The sequence below is a fragment of the Meleagris gallopavo genome, chromosome 13 (genome assembly GCF_905368555.1).
Source record: "Meleagris gallopavo chromosome 13, MGAL_WU_HG_1.1, whole genome shotgun sequence".
Lineage (NCBI taxonomy): Eukaryota > Metazoa > Chordata > Aves > Galliformes > Phasianidae > Meleagris > Meleagris gallopavo.
Window position 1 is genome coordinate 10862891 of NC_139416.1, and position 23337 is coordinate 10886227.

Sequence of the window (23337 nt, forward strand, 5' to 3'; positions counted from 1 at the left end):
GGCCGTGGGCCAAGAGCAGCGGCGGCGGCGGGGATGGGCGATGTGGCGGCTGGGCGCGGCCTGGGCGCGGCCCGCGGCGCTGCGCGGTGCCCGGCGCAGCCTCAGGAGCGGCGCGGCGGCGGGGAACTGCTCGGCAGGCGGCCTGGCGCTGCGGGGCCGACCTGGGCCGGGCGGGAACGGCGGCTGTAAGTGTGCGAGTGGAGCCGGGCCTAGCCTGCCCCGGCCTGCCCTGCCTCGCGCTGCGCTGAAGCGGTGCCTGGGGGTGTGGAGGAGTTCGCGTTAAGAGGTACGGAATAGATACGGTACGAAGATCTCTTTCCTGGTTGTAACTCCCGCTTTTTCTTTTCCCCCCCATTTTAGATAAGCATCTGATAAAAGAAGATGATAAAAAGACCGTTGTAAGTATTTGCGTCTCGTTCTGAAGCGTGTGTGAGGCGCCCAGCTGGGCTCTCACAGGCGCTGCCGGTGGCCGTTGCGGAACGGTGTCAGCGATGTCCCCGCCTGCCTGCCGCGTCTGCATGCGCTGCTCACTTCTTTGCAGTAGCACGGTTTTTAAAAGCTGTGTTGTTTCTTCCTTTGTCAGATATGCATCGAGGGGAATATTGCAAGCGGAAAGACAACGTGCCTGGATTATTTTGCACAGACTACCAGCATCGAGGTACTGGGTTTCTGTTCTTTATTTACATCGTGCAGTGGCTGCTTAGAGCAGTTGTCCTTCCTCAGGTACTGAGCCGGGACAGCAGGCTGTGTGCCAGTGCTGGTACTGCTGCTGCACGTGCTTAGCTGTGCGCTGCCTCCCCTGGTTATTAATAGGCAAACTGGAAGAGATTTGTGGACCGTATGTAATGTTGTACTTGATACTAAAATATCAATAAAATCTGCAAATAGATTAAAAATATCCAACTATGTCATTGTTCCTAATAATTGCTTAGACCAGTATGGTATTCGATTTCATATTCCTTAAAACAAGATTAGGGGTAGGGCAGGATTGATGTGTTTTAAACAACACAGGGATTGAGCCTCAGTGAACAGTTGCTGTTGTGTGCTTCAGATGTTAATAATTCTTCTAACAGACCTGGGAACAAATTTGATAAAAGATCTTACAACTTCATGTAGAAATGCTGGGTTTGCAGATGTTATTTGCTAATGATCCTTTTGGAATAAATAATTATTAACCCAAAGGATAGCAAATGATGATTTGCATTTAATGCAACTTTATTTTAAAAGCCCAGTTAACTGACCTGATGGGATGGTGCTGCTGGAGTTTTAGACCCTCACCAAACCAGATGGGGCTTTTGTGCTAGATAGAAGCTTTTCTGATTGATTTTAAACATGAATTGTTGGGATTGATTTTTAGATCGTGAAAATAAAACAAAAGCAATCCAATGGCATTCTGACTGTCTGTTCCTTAGCCAATAAAAGTTATCCTGCATGAAATGATTTCATGAATAAATGAGCTGGATGTTGAAATGAAGATCTTCAGCTAGCCAGTCTTCCTACATCATATTGATAAATGGCTTGAAAAGTGAAATTAAATACAGGATTATGTAATCAATCCAGTCTTGTTTAGATGATGAGAAAGTAATAGTATGGAAATGATTCTATTTTTTAACGGTTTGTCATTACATTTTGTATTTCAGGGCTCCTTACTGTTAATTAAAGGGGGATGAGCTTTTCAGTACATGTCCTGAATATTCTCACTAAACAACTATTTATGAATAGTTGTTGCTGTGTAGTAAGGCCCAGTATTTCAAATCTAAGGTATGTCTAACACAGAGTATTTTTTTTAATAAGGTCTTGACAGAACCAGTGAGTAAATGGAGGAATGTTCGTGGTCATAATATCCTGGTAAGCAACAGAAACAAGTTCAACAATTACAATCTGTTCATTTAGAAATACATTAAGGAGGACTTCTTATGAGTCACTAAAACTGTTAAGAAGGGTGTGGACATGATCTCATACTGCAAGAAATAATGCTTTGTGATGCAGAATAATTTTATTTTTTTTTACCGTGGTAAAGACATGCATATAATGGACACATTTTTAAATAAAATTTGGTTTCAGCAAGATTGCTGATTGATCTTCACGTGGCTCAGTGCTGAGGGGCAGTGTGCCTGCCTGCTTTCCAAACACTGGAACTCTGCTAAGGCAGCATGGCCTGGCTGTACAAAAGGATTGTAGGAGGTGGTGCAGACCTAGTACTGGATTATGCAGGGTCATTTGCTAAAGGATTCACAGAAAGCTAAGCCCTGATTGTGGCTGTTGTTTTGAAGTCAACTGATAGCTATTTCAAAGGAGAGAAGAATGTCTTTCCTATTAGGATATCTCAGATAATGAGAGGTGTATCCACTTATATCGTTCATCTGCTAAAGATAAGGAAGGTTCAGTTCTGGTCACTGAAATCTTTTGTCTTTTGGGTAGTTGCTACTTTTTGTAGCCATTCTTTGCAGGTTGGTCACTGTCACATCTGTGCTGTGAGATGATAAATCTGAGTGCTCTGACCATATCTGCGGGTAACTGCTTTGCTTGAATAGTTTGAATGGTTTGTGATGTCAGTCTTCCCTGCTTGGGTGATCACCTCGATTGTCGAAATCATGTTGTTAGCTGAGATGTGTATCTGTACTCAAACTCGCATGGAATTTGCTGTCATACACAGCACTGTAGATACAGCCCAACCCACATGTACCTGAACACGTACTGGATGACGTTACTGCTAGCATAGGTCCTGTAGAAAAGTCAGCTTTCCCTTCTAGGAGTTGCTGATGCTTTCTTTTTCTTTGTTATTGGGAAAAGGGGAAGTGTGCTGGGCTGTGTCATGTCTAATCAGGCAGTCTGTCTTCAGATTAGTTTTTTGATTTGATTGTGGACAGGGGGAAAAGGAGGTCAGAATTATACCTGCACTGTAGGACAGACTTATGCTTGTCAATACTGGAGGAGTTGAATCAATGAGGAGACTCTGAGAAGTTGTAGAAAGCAATTGAGAAATGCTTTGAGGGTCTCCTGGGGAGAAGCAGTCGTAATGGTCTGTGTTAAAAGACCTTTTCTGGGGCCCAGACTGTGCTTACTGGAGCCATATCAGCATTTCTGGTACTGGGTACTGAGTCTGTCACTGCACAGAAAGATATCAGCAGATGTGATTTTTAATCAGTAAACATATTTGAACTGTTTTAAATGAACTGTGCCTTGGTCCTGGCTGTTCCAAATGCAGAGAAACAAATTCCCGTTGGCTTCAGTGGCTGTTCCACCTGCCCAATGTCATGAGGGCCACGACTGTGGTTCTTAGCTGTGCATTGTGGAGTGCTAATGACTGCTTAATGCAAAATATACTGACAGCTGCTTTCTGGTATTTTCTAGCAATTCTGATAAAGTTTATGAAGTACACAGCTTCCTTTTTTTTTTCTTTTTTTTTTTTTCTGCTCAACCTTAGAAAAAAGCAAACCACAGAACAAAACAAAAGCCACAAAACCTTGTCTTGCTTCCATCCCAAACCCTAGGGTTTAATGTACCAGGATGCTTCGAGATGGGGGATAACCTTACAGACTTACATACAGCTTACCATGTTGGAGCAGCATACCAAACCAATGGTAAATATGTACATTTCTCTTTTAACTTAAAATGTTACTGTTGATAAGATGTGGTTGTGAGTAAGAATTTTATCTTGCATCCAAAAATTAGAGTTCTCTGTGCATTCTTACTTTGTTCCTGCAGTGAGTATACATTTATGGTGCATAGGTACTGTTGATACACTCAGATCGTGGCTCCAGAGAGTGAAACATCTGCTTTTTACTACCTCAAAACCTTGCCTTCACAAAAGTAGCATTGCTTCTTTTGCAGCACCCTTAAGGGTTAGATTTGCAGCAGCATCTTCGTCACACAAACCTTTGGCATGCATTAGTTAATTTTGAAGATATTCCACACAGTTTAGCACAGATATAGCTATTGCTTCTTGTATTTCTCCGAAATGCTTCCACTTAAATTCTCTATTGCTTCATTTCAGGTGGTTTACACTCTTTTTTTTTTTTTTTTTTTTCCTTGTATCTTTTTCTTTCTCTGTCTTAATTCACACGTTTGTTCTTCTGATCAAGATTTGTTCATTTCCCTTCCCTTTGAACACCTTTTGATAGATTCTGTGCTGTATTTTCCATTCCCTGATTGTAGGATATGATCTTAAGGAGCACACTCAGACCCTAATGATTGTTCATGTTTTTTGAGTTAGAATCAGGATATTTCTTTGACTTCTGTGGAGATGAATAAACCTTAGGGCAGATTTAAAGTCCTGTTTTCTTGCTATAATTTTTCTGCTGTGAGGTCTGCACCATTGACATGGTAATAGACCTGAAGATGGCAACTTCAGGTAGCAGCAGCTCCTGCTGCTTTGTAAATCCTAAGTTGATTGCTGCTTATTTTGTGCCCCAGTTAACTTCATCTTCTGAATTGAGTGCTGCTGTGGTTACCTCAAAACTTACGTATGTGTAACAATTCGGCTACAGAGATGTTTAATAAAGTAGTGACCACACATGAGATTATTAACTCATGTGTGTTAATAATGTGTTTTTGTGTTCACCTTCCCCAATGATTTTTTTATATCAACATTTAGAAGAAATGATAATGTTATGTATTTCATAATGTACAGACATGGTGAGCTTTAAGAGACACAGATGCTGAAAAAATGTAAACTGATTGGTGACTGTTGAGTTTTATTTTGCAGATTTCCCCAGTAAGAATGATGGAGAGATCAATTCACAGTGCAAAATACATTTTTGTAGAAAATTTGTATAGAAGGTATGGTATTTTGTTTTCTACTTTATTTTCTTTGCTTAATTGCTCAAAAAAAAAAGAAATAACCAATGATTTCTGTGGTAGTTTGCATCTGAGTTCTTTGGTAGTTTGCATCTGAGGAGTCTGTGCTTTTAGTCAGCTCTTTGCTGGAGTGGCAGTGCTTTGTAGAGGGCATGCTGTCCACTGGTAGAATGAAGCCCATAGGATGTGGGCCAGATATGAGCATTCTTCAGAAATGCTGATGAGTTTAAACACTAAAACATTCTATAAAACCATTTATTGCATTTATCTGCTCTCCAGCTGAATAAATCAAAGCAAACATACTGAATAGATGAAAAAAAGTGGGGTTATAAAGAAAAATACTGTAGGAAAGAGAGAACTAGATGGTATTATCAAACCTACATCCAGGACTATTGTGCTTTGCAAGCAGGAACTCGAGCAACAAGCCTTCCAGCCCTCACATGCTATGGCTTAGAGTTGGGATTCATAGGATCAACACAGACTGAAAACTCTTTGGTCTCATTTCTGAGTAAAGAGTGAGAACTGTTGATCTGTAAATGGCAATTTCTGAACTGGGCCCCACCTCCCAGCCCTGCAGTGTGCTTGGGCAGTCGAGTCTAACTGAGGTTATTTTGTTCTGGAGAATAATTCTGTGGCCTCAGATAGAAAAAAGCACGTATGACTGAGTCTCACCAAGCCCATACAAAATAAAATAGTGCAGTAATCAGAACTGGTATTTTTTTTTTTTTATAATACCAACCTTGTATTCAAAATATGTAATACTGTTCTAATGGCTTTTTCAGTGGTCTTGAGGGACAAAACCAGTTCTTAGCCTTGTCTTCAGTGAGAAGAGCTGCATGCCACAAGATGGCATCTGTGCTTCATAGCCTTCTGGTCAGCTACAGAACTGGTTTGAAAGTTACTGAGGGACAGTTGGATGTGAGGCACACAGGAATAGGAAGAGACATTATTTACCCTGTCTGTGTGCAGTGGAAATGTAAATGGAATGTCTTTCTTGTTTATAATTAGTGATGTTTTTTTCACTGTAGACTGTAGCTTTTGTCCCAAAAGAAACTGAGAGGCTAAGTATGCATGTGCCAGCTCTGTGTATTAATTTCACTACAAAAATTTGAAGGGCATTGAAGAAGTTTAATGGTGTTAGTGTTCTTCAGTGTTGGAGGAAAGCACTTGCTTTGTTGTGTTAAAGCTGATGAGAAGTCAGCCAGTGGTACGAATAGCAAACCAAAATACAAGTGTGTGTAAAAGGATTATACATAAAACAAGAAGAATCCCTTGCTATCAATGCAAGTCTATACAAGTCCTGTAGGTGAATGTTTAGCTTAAGTAAGGGATGGAGAGTAGTGGAATGTCAGGGATCCCAGCTCTTCTTTGATCCAGTGTCACTCAGGATTTGTGTTTTGGCTTTGCAGGCTTTTTCCCAGAGAGAGAAATAGAGTAAGATTTACGGTGGTGATGAAAGGCTTAAATTGTGAGCAATTGCTGAGAGCTTCTCTGGCATGCACAGACACACGAGTGTCCGAGTTCTTGTGATTGCAGGTCTGAGGTTAGCACTGAAAGCCACGCTCATGTTAGGTGTAAAACTGTAGAAGAATTTTGAATGCATGCATGTGAGTATATATGATATTTTACAGGGGAAGCCCGAACAATTCAGTTTGTCCCTTATGAGTTTCTGAGTATTTTTGGTGTATAGCTATTTCCATTTGTTTTATTTTGCAATAGAACTTTTACTTGGTAGGAGTGAAATGTCAGCAAACTTTTCAGAGATACAGCAAAACTTGTGTCTTTATTGACCAGGATTGGTCATGATTATCCAGGGGACTGAGACAGAGAAGGCAAAGCTGTGTTGTCTGCAGGGGAGATTAATGGAGCATTGAGGGTGTATCCTTTAGGGTAGGAATAGTGGAGCTTTCTCTTATTTCTAATTCCTTTTGAGCTTCCTGTTTTTCAGAGAAAAGTTGCAGAGTTGGAATTTAGTTTATTTAGATCCCTGTTATCCAGAATTGTACACTTGTTGATACATCAGAAGAACTGTGTTAACCAGTTTCTTGGGTGCTTTGGAAAGGAGGATATTCAGCTGCATGGTAATTAAAGAAGGGAGGTTGCTGAGAGAAATGGCTAAGAAATCTGTGGAATCTTCAGCACCATTTAAAATATTGCAATTGGTCTTAATCATTCAGCTGAGGAGATCAGGATTCTCTCAATGTGATCTTTTTCTTCCCCTCAATTTCTGTTACAGAGACACTTAAGGAAGAGTGTGGAGTGTGGCTTACTGTAATTTATTTTGAAGACAAAATAATATGAAATTAATACTACTTGAGTATTTAGGAATATGGCAATATGTAAAGACTCTAATACCAGTAAAAATATAATATGTGATTCTTTATAAGGAATTTTATGTATTTCCATTGTTGTTATTTTTTTCACTGCTCTTTACTTTGGTTTCTGTAATGAATTGTCAGTGCTGCTTACTCAGTCAAGCCTTTCTGGTGTCATGCAGTTCAGATGCATTTGAAATGATTCTGACATAAAGAACTTGAGCAATAAATACACTTGGCACTCATTTGTTACATAGCACACGTATCAGTGCAATGTTTTTTCTTAGTCACCAAGTAACTATTTCTTAACTGTAGTAGGAAATATTTTTTTTAACTGTTAACGATAGGAACTTCATGCTAGTAGGCATGCTTAGATAAGAAAAAAAATGAACTTTTGTGTAAACAATGCTTTATAGTATTTCTAATGTTGGTTGTATCTTCATTTCCCATGTGCTGGAATAAACACAGACTAGTTCTAGTCAGGTTTAAAAGAAATAAAAGCAGTGCATATGAGTAGTTTAGAACTGATCTTTGTGTGTTTGTTTAATGAATGGTGACCTTTATGTTTGTTCAGTGGGAAGATGCCAGAGGTGGATTATGTTGTCCTGTCTGAATGGTTTGACTGGATCCAGAACAACACCGATGTTTCAGTTGATTTGATTGGTAAAATTTGGATGGGAACTGGAAGGGCACATTTGTGGGTGGGTTCTTTATTGTGATGAGAAAAACTTTTTTTCTTTGGCTGTGAATAATCACATTATTCATTACGATGGTGGCTGTGATGCTTAGCAACAGACAGCATGAATGCATTGATACTCTGTGGACTGATTAGCAGTAACACCAAATGGGGAGGTTCAGTGGTGGTACCTTAATTAGGATCCTTTTCTTCCATAGTTTGTGAAGTTTCCTCTTTGCTTTTAAAACTTATCCTTATATATAGCTACGTAGCTTTTTTTTTTTTTTTTTTAAAAAGTAATTAATTTAATTCAATTTAATTTTATTTTTTCAGTTTACCTGCAGACATCTCCTAAAGTTTGTTATGAGAGATTAAAGAGAAGATGCAGAGAAGAAGAGAAAATCATTCCTCTGGTAAAGAGTTCCTTCAGTCTGTGTGGTAACAGTAAGCATAAAACATAGTAATGCCAATCTAAATACTAAAATCACATCCTGAGTGTATTTCAAAAATCTACTGGAGGATTTGGACTTGGTGATCACTGCGGCTCTTTCCAACCTGAGGTACTCTATTGTAGTTTCCATCGCAAATTAATATTTCAGCATTTAGAACTGCAGAATCATTGAAGTTGGAAAGACTTCTCAGATCATTTAGTCCAACCATCAGCCCATGCCTGTGACTGCTTTAGTCCCTGTCACTCAGTGTGACATCTGCCCTTTTTCTGAAAACCTCCAGGGATGATGGCTGCACCACCTCCCTGGGCAGCCTGTTCCAATACCTCACCATGTAATTTTGTTTTACTGTATAAAAATGATCTGTCATGCATGCCGACTTTCCCAAGTATTGTTTTAGTAATCTGTGTACTGCAGCTGACTGTGGTGGTGGAGTAGTGTGTAATTGAACACCTCTTTTTTAGGAATATTTAGAAGCTATTCATCAGCTCTATGAAGAGTGGCTCATTAAACATACGTTATTTAAAGTTTCCTGCCCAGTGCTTGTGAGTATAATTTTAGTTATAACCAGATAAGCATGTGCGGCATTGTATTCTTTCAATACTAAGAATGTTAATTAGTGGTGAAAGTAAATAAAGCTGCTTTATTAATAACCTGAGAAAACAACATTTGTAGCTGTCCACAGTGTATAGTGGAAGTCTGGTATTTAACTCCGAGGTGGAATTTGTGGGGTGTTCATTTGTGTTGTGTAGCAGGATCAGACACACAGCTTTCCAAATTGTGAGTGCCAAATTCCAAACACAGAACTAATTGGACAGTTTTATTTAGGAGTATTTCAGTTTGGCTTCAGTGATAGGTCTGTTTTGCTCAGAAGCAAATATATATTATGATTTAATTATTTGTAATGTTAATGCTTTTGTTTTGAAGGTTATTGGAGCTGACCACGACATGCAGAAAATGATAGAAAAGTATGAAGAAAACCGGGACCAAATACTAAGCCCATGTAATATGCAACAGCATTTATAGAAGTCTGTTAGGTTGTATTTTTTTTTAATAATTCTGAATATTTGTAATACTTTTGAATTTAATGGTTTCTGCTGTAGAACTACACCTTGTAGGATGTTGTGAATTTCTCACTCCAAAATGTTCAGGAGCAAGTCATAAACAGAATATGACCCAATTCCATTCCAAGTTTTTAGGTTCTCCATTCACTTTACTACATCAGTTCTGTTCTGTTAAAATGTGTCTTTCTCTCATTCCCATTTCACTGCTGTTTCCTATGAAATAACATTTTTCTTTTCCTCCATGACAGTTCTGTTTCTGTAATGTAAAGGAGTAGTTCCGTGCACGGGGTGGGATGTTCTGTTGTGCATTGTGTTCAATAGCTTTGTTAAACTGCTCTGGTTATGTCAAAATAGAGTGTGTAGGGGTTCTTTCTGTAATCCTGCCTCCACTGATGCATTTCACTGAGCTCAGTTTCTACTACTTTACATGACATCACAATATAGCTGTAGTTCTGAAGGTAACTATGCATAGTCCCACAGAATTCAGTAGTGAACAAATAGTTAAATAGTCTTTGTAACTGATTGCACAGTGGTTCTGAGGGTTTTTCTAGGCCAGGTTTTTAAAGGGGCTTATTTCTCTAGATTTCTCTAGTTTTGGTGAAACTCGTAGCTGAGTTGAGGACTAGTGGAAAGTACAGTGCATTTGGTACTCTGCATTTCCTTTCAAATGGTGGTATAAATACTAAAAATAATTGATTTCTTAACTGCTGTGGATTCTTAAAAATATCTGGGTTGATCTGTTTTATTATTTATTATAAAGAAATATGCGAATGGTTCTTTGAGTATACACCTTGATCACTTTAATGTGACTTGGGAAATAGAGAAATGTAATGGGTGTTCAATTTTTGTGGTTATTTGCTTACGTGTTGATGTGCTTTTTATTTCTGCTTTACCCCCTTGATTGTTGTCTTCCATTGCTTACTGCCTAAACATCTGTAACTTATCAACCATAATTTTCAGTTACTTGGCTTTTTCATGTGTTACTTAAATGTGAACACTTCACTTCTTTTATTTTGTGGCTTTATGGTAGCTGTATATACCTGAAGATAGCTGTAGCTGAAATGACTGCAGCTTTTTTCCAAGTCAAGAGATGGAGTTCATTTCTTCTAGTGGGATTTTTATTTATTTATTTTTTAAACCAGCGCAGCTTAGGAATGATCAGTGCATGGAGCATTTCCAAGTGAGTACTACATCAGTATGCTGAAGCTTGTAAACCTGTTCTGTTCTAAAGCTTTAGAATTTTAGCTTAAAAGTAAGGTTTTATGTATTAAATAATTATCTTATAGAAGCTTATTTGTACAGGAATAGTGGTCATTCTGGAGACATTCTGATAAACTTTCAAAGTTCTTTTTGCCTCTTAGAGAATAAAAAAGCTCTCCAGAAATAGCTCTGTAAGTTTCAGCCATCTGCAGATTGTTGTTAATTGCAATCTGATTATGAGTTGTAGAAGCCAATGGTATGTATTCTGCATGCTAGCCTGGCAGTCTAGAGAAGAGGCACTTAATTCTGTTGTACAGAAAATGCAAGTAATGAAGTAATGTAGTACCTCACAAAAATGAATGTGGTGAATCAGTTGTTCTTTGTGGTACTGTTTCCCCTTGCCTTGGGAGCTTGGAATGGTGTGTAAACCATTTAACAAGAAGTGATTCTTTGCCATTTTAAGTTCTTCCAGTTTTTTTCTGTTTTCCTGAGCCATAGGTTTCTCTTCGTGTTTAACAGCCCATGACAGAGCTTTCTTCTGGAAGTTTGTCACTTTCTGAGCATTTAGACATAACATCCTGTCACAATGAGTTCCACATCTAAGCTGCAAGCTGGGTGAGAACTGATTATCTCTCTTCTGTAATGCATACCTAGTCTGGATGGATATCTTCTCCAGACTTCAGTATTTACTTCATTCTGATTGAGGTGTCCTAGAGTCAGTAACATCTGGGAGCAGCACATAAAGTGACTTGAAGAGACAGACTAGCAAAAATTAAAATGTTAAACATTTGCATTTTCTTCATCTGGCCTTCTGTGCGCTCTCTTCTGGCACGGGGAGGATGTTTATATCTTATTTGATTAAGCATTTTGGAGGTGAATCTCCAAAACTGTAGGTCCTAAGAAGCCTAAGCCTAAGAAGATGATAATTATGTTCACTGGTGTAATTAGCATGCAGAACTACTGCCAACACCAGGAACTAATCCAACATCTCTTTTTCAGTGCTCTTCCTCCTGCAGAGTCTGGGTATTCTGCCATCAGTTGCAATTAAAATGTTCAGACCTGAAGCTCTCTGTGCTCTTGCAAATAATGACTCTCGTAGCAAGTTACTGTCCTGTCTGAGGAACTGGAGTATCTAGTCCTTCCTGTAGAGTATGGAGGTTGAAGTAATTACTGTGCATTTCTAAAGCAGGTTAAAGTCAGGTGAGGATTATGGTTTTTTACTTTTTTTTTTTTCCCCCAGCATTTGGTAAATTGCAGCATTTGAGGGGGCTAACAGTTGCAAGTTTTTAAAAAGTTTAGTCTCAGAACAAAAAACTAGTAGCTTAATTCCTACATAAGAGAAATGTAATCTTCTGTCATGTCCAGATGCCATTTATCTGTTTTTTGTTGTTTGTTTTGTAAGAGAAACTGGCTTATCCTAAAATAACACAAAAAATTATTGTAAGGGTTAACTGTTGTGCAAACATATTACTGTAAGAGTGATCTCTGAATGCATACAAAAGGTCAGGCAAGAGTGACACAACACAGGAGCTCTGGTTTTCACTTGTGTACCACACTACTTGATTTTATTTATTCTTATGTCAGGGGGCTTTGAGGTGATCCCTCTGATTAGATTTATTTCTCCCTCACATCTCCCCACGATAAATACTAAGCTGCTAGGACTTCTACTATAAGGAGGCTGCTTTGCTCATGCTGCTGTATTCTGTTCCATTCCTGTCCTTACTGAAGGGAGTTGTAATGTTTAATGCTGTGAAAAGGAAACCTTTAGGATTTATCAACTGTCTCACTTAAGAGAACAGTGCCAATTAACTTTCACTGGATGGAGCTTTTAGTGGTGACGGTGGATTACAGGTTATCACTCTCCCAGTGTTGAGATACAAGTAAAGTTAAATAAATAAATGTGATGTTTTAGAAATTGTGAGTTTTGGTTTTGTTTTCTTTTGCTTGTTTGGAGACCACTCAGGATAGTAGAGACATTTATCTTTGCAAGCCCTTCTCAAGCTCTCTTAGGAATGCTTTTGTTTAGTGGACAAGTTGTATTTTAAGATCTTCATTTATAATTTGAAGCAAATTGTAAATCTTTGTTCATTCAGTGCCTGCATGCTCTCTGTTTTCATGCTGAAAGTTAGCTTACATTATTAGCTTTACAAACAAAAAACCCACAAAAAGTTGACTCTAAAGCCAAACTGTGTTTGTTAAGCACCTTAGCTCTGGACAGAACAAGTTTGTATGTGTGATAGAAATGTTAAGGGGAGGGAAAATGACTATTTAAGTAGACCTGTCAGGGAGAGGTGGTGCAGTTGAATAATATCAGCCAGCTTCTGGGTCTGCTGCCTAAGCTCTGTTTCTGCACTGATCAAAAGAGAATTTCTCTAATCTGAAGCTTGGGAGAGCTGAGCCATTCAGAGTGGTTGTGCGTAGCATATAGATTTGGGAACAGAGCTGGCCTTGTGTCTCTATGATGGAAAGACATAAAAACAGTAAATCCCCATTCAATTCATTGACAATCAACACCAGCTGTAGCACAATTAAAGTTGACAGCTCACGAGGGGATAGGCACACATTTCACAAACACAAATCACCCTCCTCTGAGGCCCAGGCAGCTCTCTTGCAGGCTAACAGTGCTGCTTAAGTGGTTGGTGCTCTTTAAGTTAATTAGCCAAGGAGAGGCGTACTGGTCAATAGCAACAGGGACAGGAGGGCACTGTCAGGATTTATATTCTCCTTTCTGTCTCAGATCTAATTGTATTTACAAGGATTTTAAACCCTATTCGTGGTACCTTGCCCATGTGGAAGCAGTTGTACAGAGGGCTGATGGCAAAGTCATGTTAAATATGACTTGTCTTTTCTTTCAGCTGGTTTTCTAATCCAGTCTCTTCACAGGTATCTAACTGTAAAACTGTTGTCTCTAGAGACAACAGAAATTTGCAAGTGGAAGTACCTTCTAGTACAGGACCTCAGAAGCCTACTGTTCATACAGGAAGAAAAGGTGTCTTTGCAGCAGAAAGAAAATTGGTTGAAAATATCTGTGACTGTTTTAAGGTGACAGCAGCTCTCCCTCCAAATGCAGGCTGAATGCATACTTAGCAGTCCTGGCCAATCTACCACACAGGTTCTGCCTCAATCCAGGTACAAAAGCATTAACAAAAAGTAGAGTCTCAGAACATAGTTGTTTTATGTTCCGTATGTTCTGTGCAGCTTGGCTTTTTATATGAGGTATTTCAAATGGTAGTCCTTAATTTCTTGGGAAACCAACTTTAGCATTGTTTTTTTGATGTATAACTTGCTGTTAAATACTCTTGTGGCTATAGCAAAGGTAAAAATGGCATGTTAGGTACATGAATCTATATAGTACTGGTGGTCAGCTAAATACTTATGAGGCATTTTTATATGTGATGAGAAGAGGATTTTTCAGTTTTTATATTTGACACAACATACTACTTAAAACACAATTTAAATTACCCCACGGGGGGAAAATATGTCTTAAACTAAAATGGTTAGGAAGAACAGATAAATACTTGAAAGAAGAATAAGGAGGTTGTGGTGAGTTCACTTAGTGAGCAGCTAAGCACCTGCACAGCTGGTTTGCTCAACCTCCTGCACAACAGGAGAAACAGAAGAGCAAAAGCAAGAATTTGGTTTGAGATAGAGATTTAATTAGTGAGAGAAGGAGGAGAGGAAGAAAAGAACAAGTGTTGCAAAGGTGGACGAAAAAGAAACCACAAACCAAAAACTTCTGCTACCCCAGTTTTATTGCTGAGCATGACCTTATATGATATGAATATCTTTGGCTAAATCCAGTCAGCTGTTTCAGCTGCCAGGTTTCTGCCCACCACCACTGGAGTGGAGGCCAGAGTGAGGAAGAGAAGGCATTGATGCTGTGCAAGCACTGTTCCGCAACAGCCAGAATGCAAGTGCATTATCAAGAGTTTTAGCAACTAGTCCTAAACACACCACCACATAACTTCTGTTAAAAAAAAAAAAAAAGTTCATCCCAGCCAGACCCAGTGCAGAAATATTTGTCTCTGTATGCATATTTGTAATACTTTTTTCATCCACCCATTAACACCACCCAAAGCTGAAGTCTTGTCATTTGGTGTTTGTTCAGTCAAAGCTGCATTCCTCCTACTGTTCTGGAATCAGGTGATCACAGAACTCCAGCTATTAGTTATTCAGAAAGCATTTTAGCTCCTGAGGCTTTTCTAGTATAATCCACTCGCTCTTCTACACGTTTCAGGAGGATGAAAGTCAGGTATAGACAATGTATACTGATTTAGAGAATGCTAATTTTCTAAGCTTATCTTTAAACTGAAAATAGAAGAAAGATTAGCTCAGAATACAGCTTCACAGGAATGCCACGAGCTAACAGAAGTACACTCCAGCACAGCATTTGTAACACCATAGAGCCTTCCAGTTTAGAAATATTTACCTGTTCCTGTCATTGTACAGCATGCCATGTTCTAAAAATAGGCCTCAAGCATTAATCAGAACCAGATGGAATCTGGTTAATGAATTAAATGGAGTGATTTCATGAGGAAAGAGTTATTTAAGAATTTGCTCAATTACTTCAATGTTTACTGTCCAAAAGTAGTGGTGTTTTTGTTTATTTATGATTAGCTTTGTCAAAGCTAATTATCTCCTTTGAAAAGATGATCAAGGCCACAACTAGGGCAGGGAAACCCCAGGCAAATTACAAATAAAGCACTGCTAGAATAAAGTGTGCTAGCACAACATTCCTTGGTCCGTTTTGTCAATAATAACATAAGGCTCCTGGATTTCATTTACTTTTAAATTATAGTTCTCTGGTTTTACTTCGCTGGATTCACTGTCGGGCTGCAGAAGGTTCCTTCTGCCCTGGGTACTGGTGCTTCTTCTGCTTGGAGACCGAACATCAATACTTCGTGGTGGAATGTAGGTGGGATTAGGAGGCTCTCTGATGTGCCTGAAGCACTCGGAAGCCCTGCGTGCATTCGGAGTACCCGTTAATAGTCCCTTGCCATCAGAGCCACCAGTGGGATCCTCCACGCTCCCAGTAGTACAGCACAGATCTGGAGCTGGCTCAATAAATGCAGCTGCTCTGTTCTGCATTTCAGCATTAATTGAGTATGTGGATTTCATTTTTGAATGATTCAGTTCTCTTACATTCCTGTCACTTGCGTATGATAGTGACTCAGGGTGCCCAGTTTCCTCTATAGGATACATCAGATCTTCCTGAGTGTCCTTGACTTGTAGTTTTGTGAAGGTTAGAGACAGATCACAGACTTCCTCTTCCCTAGGGATGGGGCAATTTTGGACAGATGTGACATCTGTGTATGGCAGAGACTTCAGCTCATTTGGTTTGTCTGCAGGGTCTGGGTCTACGCAGTTTATGGCATCATTAATTTTTGCTTCAATTGACTCTTCAGCGACTTGTTCAGCTTCATACTCTGAAGAGCTTTTACTACCACAGGTGCTGTCAGCAAATATTGCAAAGGCTGGTGGACCGCTTGCTCCTGGCGAGAGTGGCACCGACCAGAGCTCATTTGCAGTTGACTGGGCAGTGGCTGCCAAAACACATTCCTCGCTTAGACTGGCTCTTGGCTTTTTTTCAAAAGCTTCTGGAGAAAGATTCTCACTGAAAATAGGTGTTTGTCTTATGACAATGTCACTATATTTGATCAAGAAGTCTTCGCTGTCTGAGCATTTGCCGGGAAAGTGTACTGTGTTAATGACTTGCTTTTGGTGTTCCTGAAGCCTGTTAGTGGCTTGAGCTACTGCTAAGTGAGGAGTCTTCAGATCCCGAGTGGTTTCAAAGGACGCATTGCTACTAGCTGAAGACTTCTGTTGAGTAGCAAGGCACAAAGACGTTTCACTATTTTCTTTATTTTCTAGATTTTCACAGTCTTCTTTCTGGGGCGTCTGATCCTCTCTGTCCTTATTTTTGTGATGCCAGTGCATTTGTGATCTCTTCTGCAAAGTCTCCAAATTGCCGTGTTTTTCTTCATTTGTCATTTCGAGGATGGTTTCACACTCAATTCTTGCCAGGAATATTTCAAAGGCAGTCTGTTTTGTTTCCTCATTGTTTCTCTTTCTGACAAGTGAAAACTCTGTTGCTGTTGTTGCAATGTAACCTATTTTCTCCAGAACTGTTTTTACTATGTCATCTGGGAGCACAGATTGAACATAGTAGACAAAATTACCGGTGAATGTCTGCAACAGAATGGAACAGTGAAAAACAGATGAACGGTGGGGGTGGGGATGGGGGAAGCGTGAAAGACTCCATAAGAACAAAACTACTTCAAAAATTACTTCAATCTTTTTAAAAACTATTTTGTTGGAAGTTTGAGTTGTGAATTTGAGTGAGGCTTTTCTAACAGCATTATTTTGCCAGCATCTCAAGCACTTGCCGTAGCACGGCAATGTTACGCCATTTTAAAACTGGTAAGGTATCAGCCATCAATATGCAGAAAAGGAGAGAGAAGGAGAATCACTTTAATCAAACTAGAGACATTCGGATGTGAGTCCTGCATTCCACTGAAGAACAAGAAGACCTTTTCAATCACTGAGGTTTAACTTCTCTTAAAGAGATGCACTTGCTATTACTCATATGTCCTAATGGGTGACAGCAGTGTATCGTTTTCTTTCTCAGTGATTCAGAGTGCTGCTCTAACTTTGCTTTCCTGGAACTGGGTCACTTTGAAAGCACCCTTCTGCGCTGTGGCTATTCGGGGGAAATAACAGTGCCAAAACGTGCTCCTGTCGCACGAGCTGCCCTCCCAGCATGACTCGTCTAAAGTGCTGCTGCCTAATAGAGTGGGAAAAAAAGAGAAAAGTTTAACGTGCTGTTTTGGAGCTACCGAAGGCACGAGGCCTAGTTTGGAAAATCGAAGTGCTTTTTGCTTTTGCCATAACCCTCGTGCTGAGATGCTGCCCTGTAAGCTCGGCCAACCCCGGCAGCAGCGCGGGGCCGTCAGACCGAGCGTCCCGCGCGGCTTCTGTCTTCGGACACAATGCCGCCAGCTTCCCAGGGCCGAGCTCCGGGCCGTGGTGTCACGGGTGATGCCCGGGCTCAGAGCCGTTCCGCAGGATCGACGCTAAGCCGAAACGCCCCGCCGCTGCCCCGCGCTGCCGGGGAAAGGCCTGCGGCAGGCCGCGCCGCCTACCTTCAGCGACCTGATCTCCTTCCTCCATGGGGACAGCAGCAAGTTGACGCACAGCAGCTCCAGGACCTCCAGCGCCTTCAGCAGGTCCCGCAGCACGCTGCCGCCCCGCCGCCCGCGGGCCCTGCGGCACCGCTCGGCCACGCCGCGCACGTCCAGCGCGCCCCGCCGCTCTGGCAGCCGCCTCGCCCTCGCCTTCAGGGCGGCCTCGTCGCACGCCGCCAGCCGCCCCTCCGCCCCCCGGGCCGCGTAGTAGGCCAGGTAGTCCCGCAGCACCTGCTCCTCCTCCTCGGCCGCCGGCTCCTCCATGGCGGCACGGGGCCGCCCTCCCGCCGCCCCGCCCGCTGGAGACCCGGCCCGGCCCGTCCGTCCGTCCGCGGGGCGGGAGGCCGCGAACCGAAAGCGAAAGGCGGCGGAGGGCGCCCCCTGGCGGCAGTCGGCATGCGCTGCGGGGCTGGCCGCCCCGCGAGCGGCGGCGCGAGGGCGGGGTTAACCGAGCGCGGGAAGCGCGGCGGCGTCGCGTGAGGGATGAGCGTCGCCAGGCGGCAGCGTGCTCGCGTCGTCGTGTGAGGGCGGCGGCGCAGCGGTCTCCGAGCCCAGGTAAGGCGGCTTCGATTCGCGTTCTGCCGAGCTCGGGCGGCTCTTGTGCAAGTGGCATTGCCGGTCTCGGTTTTCGGGCTCTGCCTTTTGCGCTGTGCGACTCCATAGATGGGTGCGGTGTGGGCTTCCCCCGAGCTCGGCTTTGTTGCAGAGCGGTTTCACCCCAAGCGCAGCGTGCTTTCGTGGTGCTGCAGGGCTCTCGGTACGGACTGCACGCCGTGCACGATAGGTCTTGATGTGGATTCCCCGCTGGGAAGTCCGGCTCTGTGCCCGGCGCACGTCTCAGGCTCGCTGGCCGAAGCCCTTCCCGTCTCACAGGCGGTGGCCGCGCGGTGTTACAAACAGAGCGGCTTTCCCCGAGCCGCCCCGCGGCGCCGCGCCTCTCGCTTCGTGCGGGGCTTTACGGCGCGTGGCCCGAGATCGGCTCGCAGCAGGTCCGCTCCTGCAGCGGCACTGGATGCTTCAGCCTCTGCGGTGCTCTTCGTGTAGAAAAATGGCTGCGTTTTGTTACTTTTTTTTTTTTTTTTTTTTTTTAGCAGAACAATACGAGCATTTTGTTTCGTTGCTGTTTTTTCTGTCTTTCTGTCTTTTTCCCGAGTATTTCACTTTTCAATACGGGGCAGGCTGCTTTATGTTTGTTTGTTTTTCCCTCCATTGCAGTTGGGCTGGTTTTGGCAGAGGAATGTTTTGGAACAATATTGATAGGAGAAAAATGAGGAGGGTCAAGGACCCAAAGCCCAAATGGGCTGCTGTGCGTACCTCTGGGTTCCTTAAAACTTTGTTTGTGTCTCTGCAGTTTTGCTTCTTGGCTTTTCTTGCTTTGGTGGAAGTGAGAATGCTCGTGCATATGGAGCTGTGTGCAATTTACCTCTCAGTTGTGAGTTGAGAAGCCGGTGTTGAAACATGCACTGCTGTGAGCGGAGGAGAAGGGATGAACGCTGTTGTACGGTAACTTAAAGAGTCTGTGGTTGTAATTCTACGTGGAGTCTGTTTCCCCAGGTGGGATTTGTTGTCAGCCCGTTTGAGGAGCGGTTGGAGTTGGATGTGGTCTGTGCTCAGGAAATACAACGTTACTCATCTCGCTGTGCTTGAGAGTTATCTATTTGAAACAGGGAGGAAACATCGGCCTATTGCGGACCTGCTTCTCCCTCCCCTCCTGACCTTAGTCTGAGGTACCTCTGCATGTGTTTGTGGTGGTTTGTAATGCTTCACTGGAGGGCGATACTGGCACAATAAAAGCACGGAAGCTGCACTGAGTATGTGCATGTTCTTTAATAAAAGTTGTATGCAAAGATCCATATACCAAAAATCAAAGCAGAAGAGATGACTACAGCATTGTTGTCTTGTAGGTAAGAAACAGTGTCTCCAAGCAGTCTGTGCTTTCCTGTTAATCATGTAATAAACACGAGGCCTACTTTCAGCTTGGCTTTAGGATTGCTGTTACAACGATACCAGAGTTTAACATCTGATAAGCGGCTGTGAATTTCTTCTGAGTTTAATGGGACTTGTACTCTGGAGGTGCTCTGCCCGTTTTGCTGGGATCTATCAGGGATCCGAAATACGGAGTGCTTTGGTTGGTTGTTGGGTGGTTGAGCCCCGCTGTGCGCTCTGTGCTGTGTGACAGGCGACCGCCCCGCGGTGCAGCACAGTGCAGGAGCACGCAGCTCTCAGTGCTGCTGTGCCTGTCCTCAAATGGGGAAGAACTTTGATCTGTTCTACTGTAATTTCAGTACAGCAGTTCTGTCGTGAGGCGAAATATAAATCTCCCGTTTTCCTCAGAATAAATACATTTATTCTGTAAAATTAAATTATTATTTTCCCCTGATATAAAGGTAATGGCAGGGACTGAAATCCATGTCAGGTTAACAGCCAGACAGAAGCACTGCCCACAGTACACAGAAACTGGATGCATTTGTATGACAGAGCAGACACTTGTGAATGGCTTGTCTTCAGCAGAGCCCCCAGCTTTGCTGTACACGTAGGAAAGACACACATTCGAAAACCAAAATCCCATTTACCTTCTGATACTTGCTAGATTCCCTTTCCAGCCCCCAGCATCAGCTCACAGTTCTGGTCTGTCCCCGTTACATGCCCTGTTCTGTGTAAACCTCTGTGCTTCCCTTCACTTCTTATCTTCCTGCCGATAAGGCTGGCTGCTGAACTTGTGTGTTGGCTTCCTCTTCTGGCCCTGATTGGTAGTGCAGAGTTCTGTCTTATTGCGGGATACTTTGTGTGCCACAGAACTGTCTCCACTGGTACTTCATACAGAAGAATAGCTCTGTCCATTAAAGATACAAGTACTGAATGTAGTTGAAATTCTGCAGTGCCCACCAGCTTATTTTGTAATGCAAAATTGTGAGTTTTTGTTGTTTTGGGTATAACACATTGAGAACTTTGGAGATCTGCTATATATATATATATATATATATTTTTTTTTTAGCAGAATACATATTTACTGTTATCTGCTTAGAAAAAAATGCATACTGATCTGATTCCATCATGTGCTTATGACTCAGTAATGGTATGATTTACAGAGCAGTAAGGACCAAATGATTATTTCCCAACTATATATTAATTATATTTGCATTGATCTTTGGAGCGTTGAGTAATGATTACTGTTGGAAATTATTTACTATTTACAGAAAATTGAAATGTAATTTTAGTATTTTGAGAGATGCTTGCTGTTAAATACAGTTATGTGTTTTCTTATACTCCTTTTACTTACCCTTAGCGGGGGTAATAACCTGAGGTCCATTTTATCAGTGTAAAAATTATACATTTTTTCAGTGAGAACATCTCTAAGAGGTTTAATGCAGATGCACCTCGAAAACTGTGCTGATGAAACCTTGATTGAGGTCCTTAAGTGGAGACTGTATGTAACATGCAACATGAAACTCATTTCTGTGGCTTCCTCCTGCTGCTTCTGTGAGCGCTCAACCCCACCTTTTGGATAGCAAAACGTCAGTGAGGAGGGTCGTGTCTAATATGAGGGGTTTCTGTACACCTTGAGGTTCTCTGTTACTGTGCATACCAAACCAGCATCTACTATTTACCTCGCTGCTCTTCAGTTACTGGAGGTCCTTTCTTAATCCTGCAGGCTTGTAACTGAAGTGCCTGACAGTGTAGGCATGCTGGATGGGGTTCCAGGTACCAGGTGTGCCAGGTGAGGGGTGTGCAGCCCTGGGCCCTCACACAGCTGGCGCAGTGCCCTTGGCATAGCAGCTGGTGTTGGGTCAGCTACTGCTACCCTTCTGCTGCTTGTGCCTGACTTTGTGAGAGATTTACAGCAGGTTTTGGAACTGGCTGGGGTATCTGAGGGACAAGCACGGGTATCAAAAGATTTCTCTTTTTTATTTGGCTTCTGTAGGGTGCTGATAATCATGTTTTTCAGACTGTGTTTCTGTCTGTGGGAATGCATATTTAGAAAAAGAATTTTTAAAAAATGCTTTGTTGCCAAGACACTGGATAAAGTGTACGCTGACACCTACAAAGACAAGAAATGCTCTTCTCCTTCCTTCTGCTCTAAAGCATGCAAATTATCATCAAATCGAGGAGTAAGCTTGACTAGGTAACATATATATAAATACACACTGAGTGGCAATGCCAGTGAGATCTGAGATGCTTCAGGAAGGCCATCGCACTGCTCCTCAGTGCTGCTGTTCTGTGCTACGTGACGCCACGGAACGCTTTGAAGCACAAAGAGGGAAGTTCAGGTAAACTTTCAAAATTCACTGTAAAAAATAAAAAACAATCCCATTACATCCCTTAGTAAAGATATAAAATAGGTAAAACTTTAAGAGGTTTTATTCTTCCATTTAAATGTGTTCTTTTTCTCAGTCTGAGTTCTTCAGAAAGATGGAAGAAGAAAGCCCCTTTTATTCACAGGATTTGGCTCAGAATGGTCTGATAGTCAGAGGGAGAGTTCTTCAGTACTTCCACTGGCACCAGCGGGATGGGGATGTTGTGCTCACACACCACAGCTTCGTACCGGGGAGCAGCCTCTGTGGGGAGCGACGACAGAGAGATGGATGGGATGGGCTGCTGCCAGCCCTGCATCCTGGTGGCGTGGTGTGCTGCCTGCCCTGCAGTCTCTGCCGCTTCTTCCTCCTCCTCCAGGCTGATGTTTATAGATATTTCATTGCTTTGACAGGGGTCCGTAAGGGAATAGGGGGGGGGATCATCTGTGGGAATATATATTTGCGTTGCTCCTGGCCCCACGCATTCATCATAGCTGAAATAAAAACAAATTTTTCATTAGATTTCTGTGAAAAATGCCACAGTACATTATTGTCAGCATAACAGGGGCAGTAAAGTGAGAAGAAAAGGATCATCTAGCAGTTCCTCAGCCCACATCCTTGCTTACCCTGCCACGCAAGGCACTCGAGAGCTTAACACTTAAAAGCACATCTCCAGGCACCTGAGGATAATCCCTGAGGTCTTAGGGAAGCTCAGACCCTGTATGAATCACAGCTGTGGCTGCAGCACTGTGCCTGGCTCTGCATTTTGGTTGTACCCGTGTCTGATGTTGCACTGCTGGGCCCACAGCAGGGTTCAGCCCTCGTCTCAGCTCTTTGTAATGGGCAAACTTATGAAAGGGTGGGGAAAAAGCATTGTTGCCATTTTTACGAAATGAAGGTACAGAGAGCTTTAGATGGAGTAGTGTACCAAATCCTGCCTTCCTGACTCACAGGTCTTTAGGACATCCTTCTGTCTGTGCTCAGTCTGAATCCACAGGTGGGCTGTCTGGATTGCAGATCTGTACTTGCAGGACAGTAGGATTCCTTATGGAGGTGCAGAGCCGTGATGAATAATTTTGACAGACTCATGCTGGCCATTCTGACACTCAGCAGAGTCCCCGCTGTGCTCCTCCTAAATTGGAGTAATGCAAGAAAGACTGGTCTGTGGGATTTCCATGCAGAGCCAGCTCAGGTCTGTCCAGGCTTTGTGCCATTAAGCTAGAGCCAAGGCAGATTGCTGCCTCTTTGCTCCACCTGCACTCAGGCCTTGCTGCCCTGCTGTGAAGACAAATAGGCAGATCAGCCTGCTGGGCTGCCAGCCTGGTGCTGAGCTGGGCTCTGCTGAGCAGTGCTTCTG

The 23337-nt window shown here is 42.5% G+C and overlaps 3 protein-coding genes across 4 annotated transcripts in view; 1 reads left to right on the forward strand and 2 right to left on the reverse strand.

Moving 5' to 3' along the window:
• The first annotated feature begins 40 nt into the window (after positions 1–40).
• TK2 (thymidine kinase 2) lies at positions 41–12419 on the forward strand. The gene is made up of 10 exons (XM_085234783.1): positions 41–185; positions 361–398; positions 584–658; positions 1795–1848; positions 3495–3584; positions 4709–4782; positions 7690–7778; positions 8125–8204; positions 8705–8785; positions 9168–12419. Exons 1-10 carry the CDS (start codon positions 41–43, stop codon positions 9264–9266), a joined length of 825 nt encoding a protein of 274 aa, XP_085090909.1. The 3' UTR covers positions 9267–12419.
• A 1819-nt stretch (positions 12420–14238) lies between these two features.
• LOC104913003 (uncharacterized) lies at positions 14239–18078 on the reverse strand. Of its 2 annotated transcripts, none has more exons than XM_031555386.2 (2): positions 17647–18078; positions 14239–16693 (listed from the first exon to the last, which is right to left on the reverse strand). In XM_031555386.2, the coding sequence occupies exons 1-2, from the start codon at positions 17950–17952 to the stop codon at positions 15227–15229; spliced, it is 1773 nt and encodes a 590-aa protein (XP_031411246.2). In that variant the 5' UTR covers positions 17953–18078; the 3' UTR covers positions 14239–15226. The 2 variants fall into 2 exon arrangements, with proteins under 2 accessions (XP_031411246.2, XP_085090906.1); XM_085234780.1 differs by having other exon boundaries at positions 17920–18075.
• A 1418-nt stretch (positions 18079–19496) lies between these two features.
• Positions 19497–23337, reverse strand: part of BEAN1 (brain expressed associated with NEDD4 1) — a 40617-nt gene continuing 36776 nt past the window's right edge. Inside the window, exon 6 of the mRNA XM_085234788.1 lies at positions 19497–22474. Within this exon, the coding sequence (XP_085090914.1) occupies positions 22123–22474 (352 nt within the window). The 3' untranslated portion in view covers positions 19497–22122. The remainder of the gene's footprint in view (positions 22475–23337) is intronic.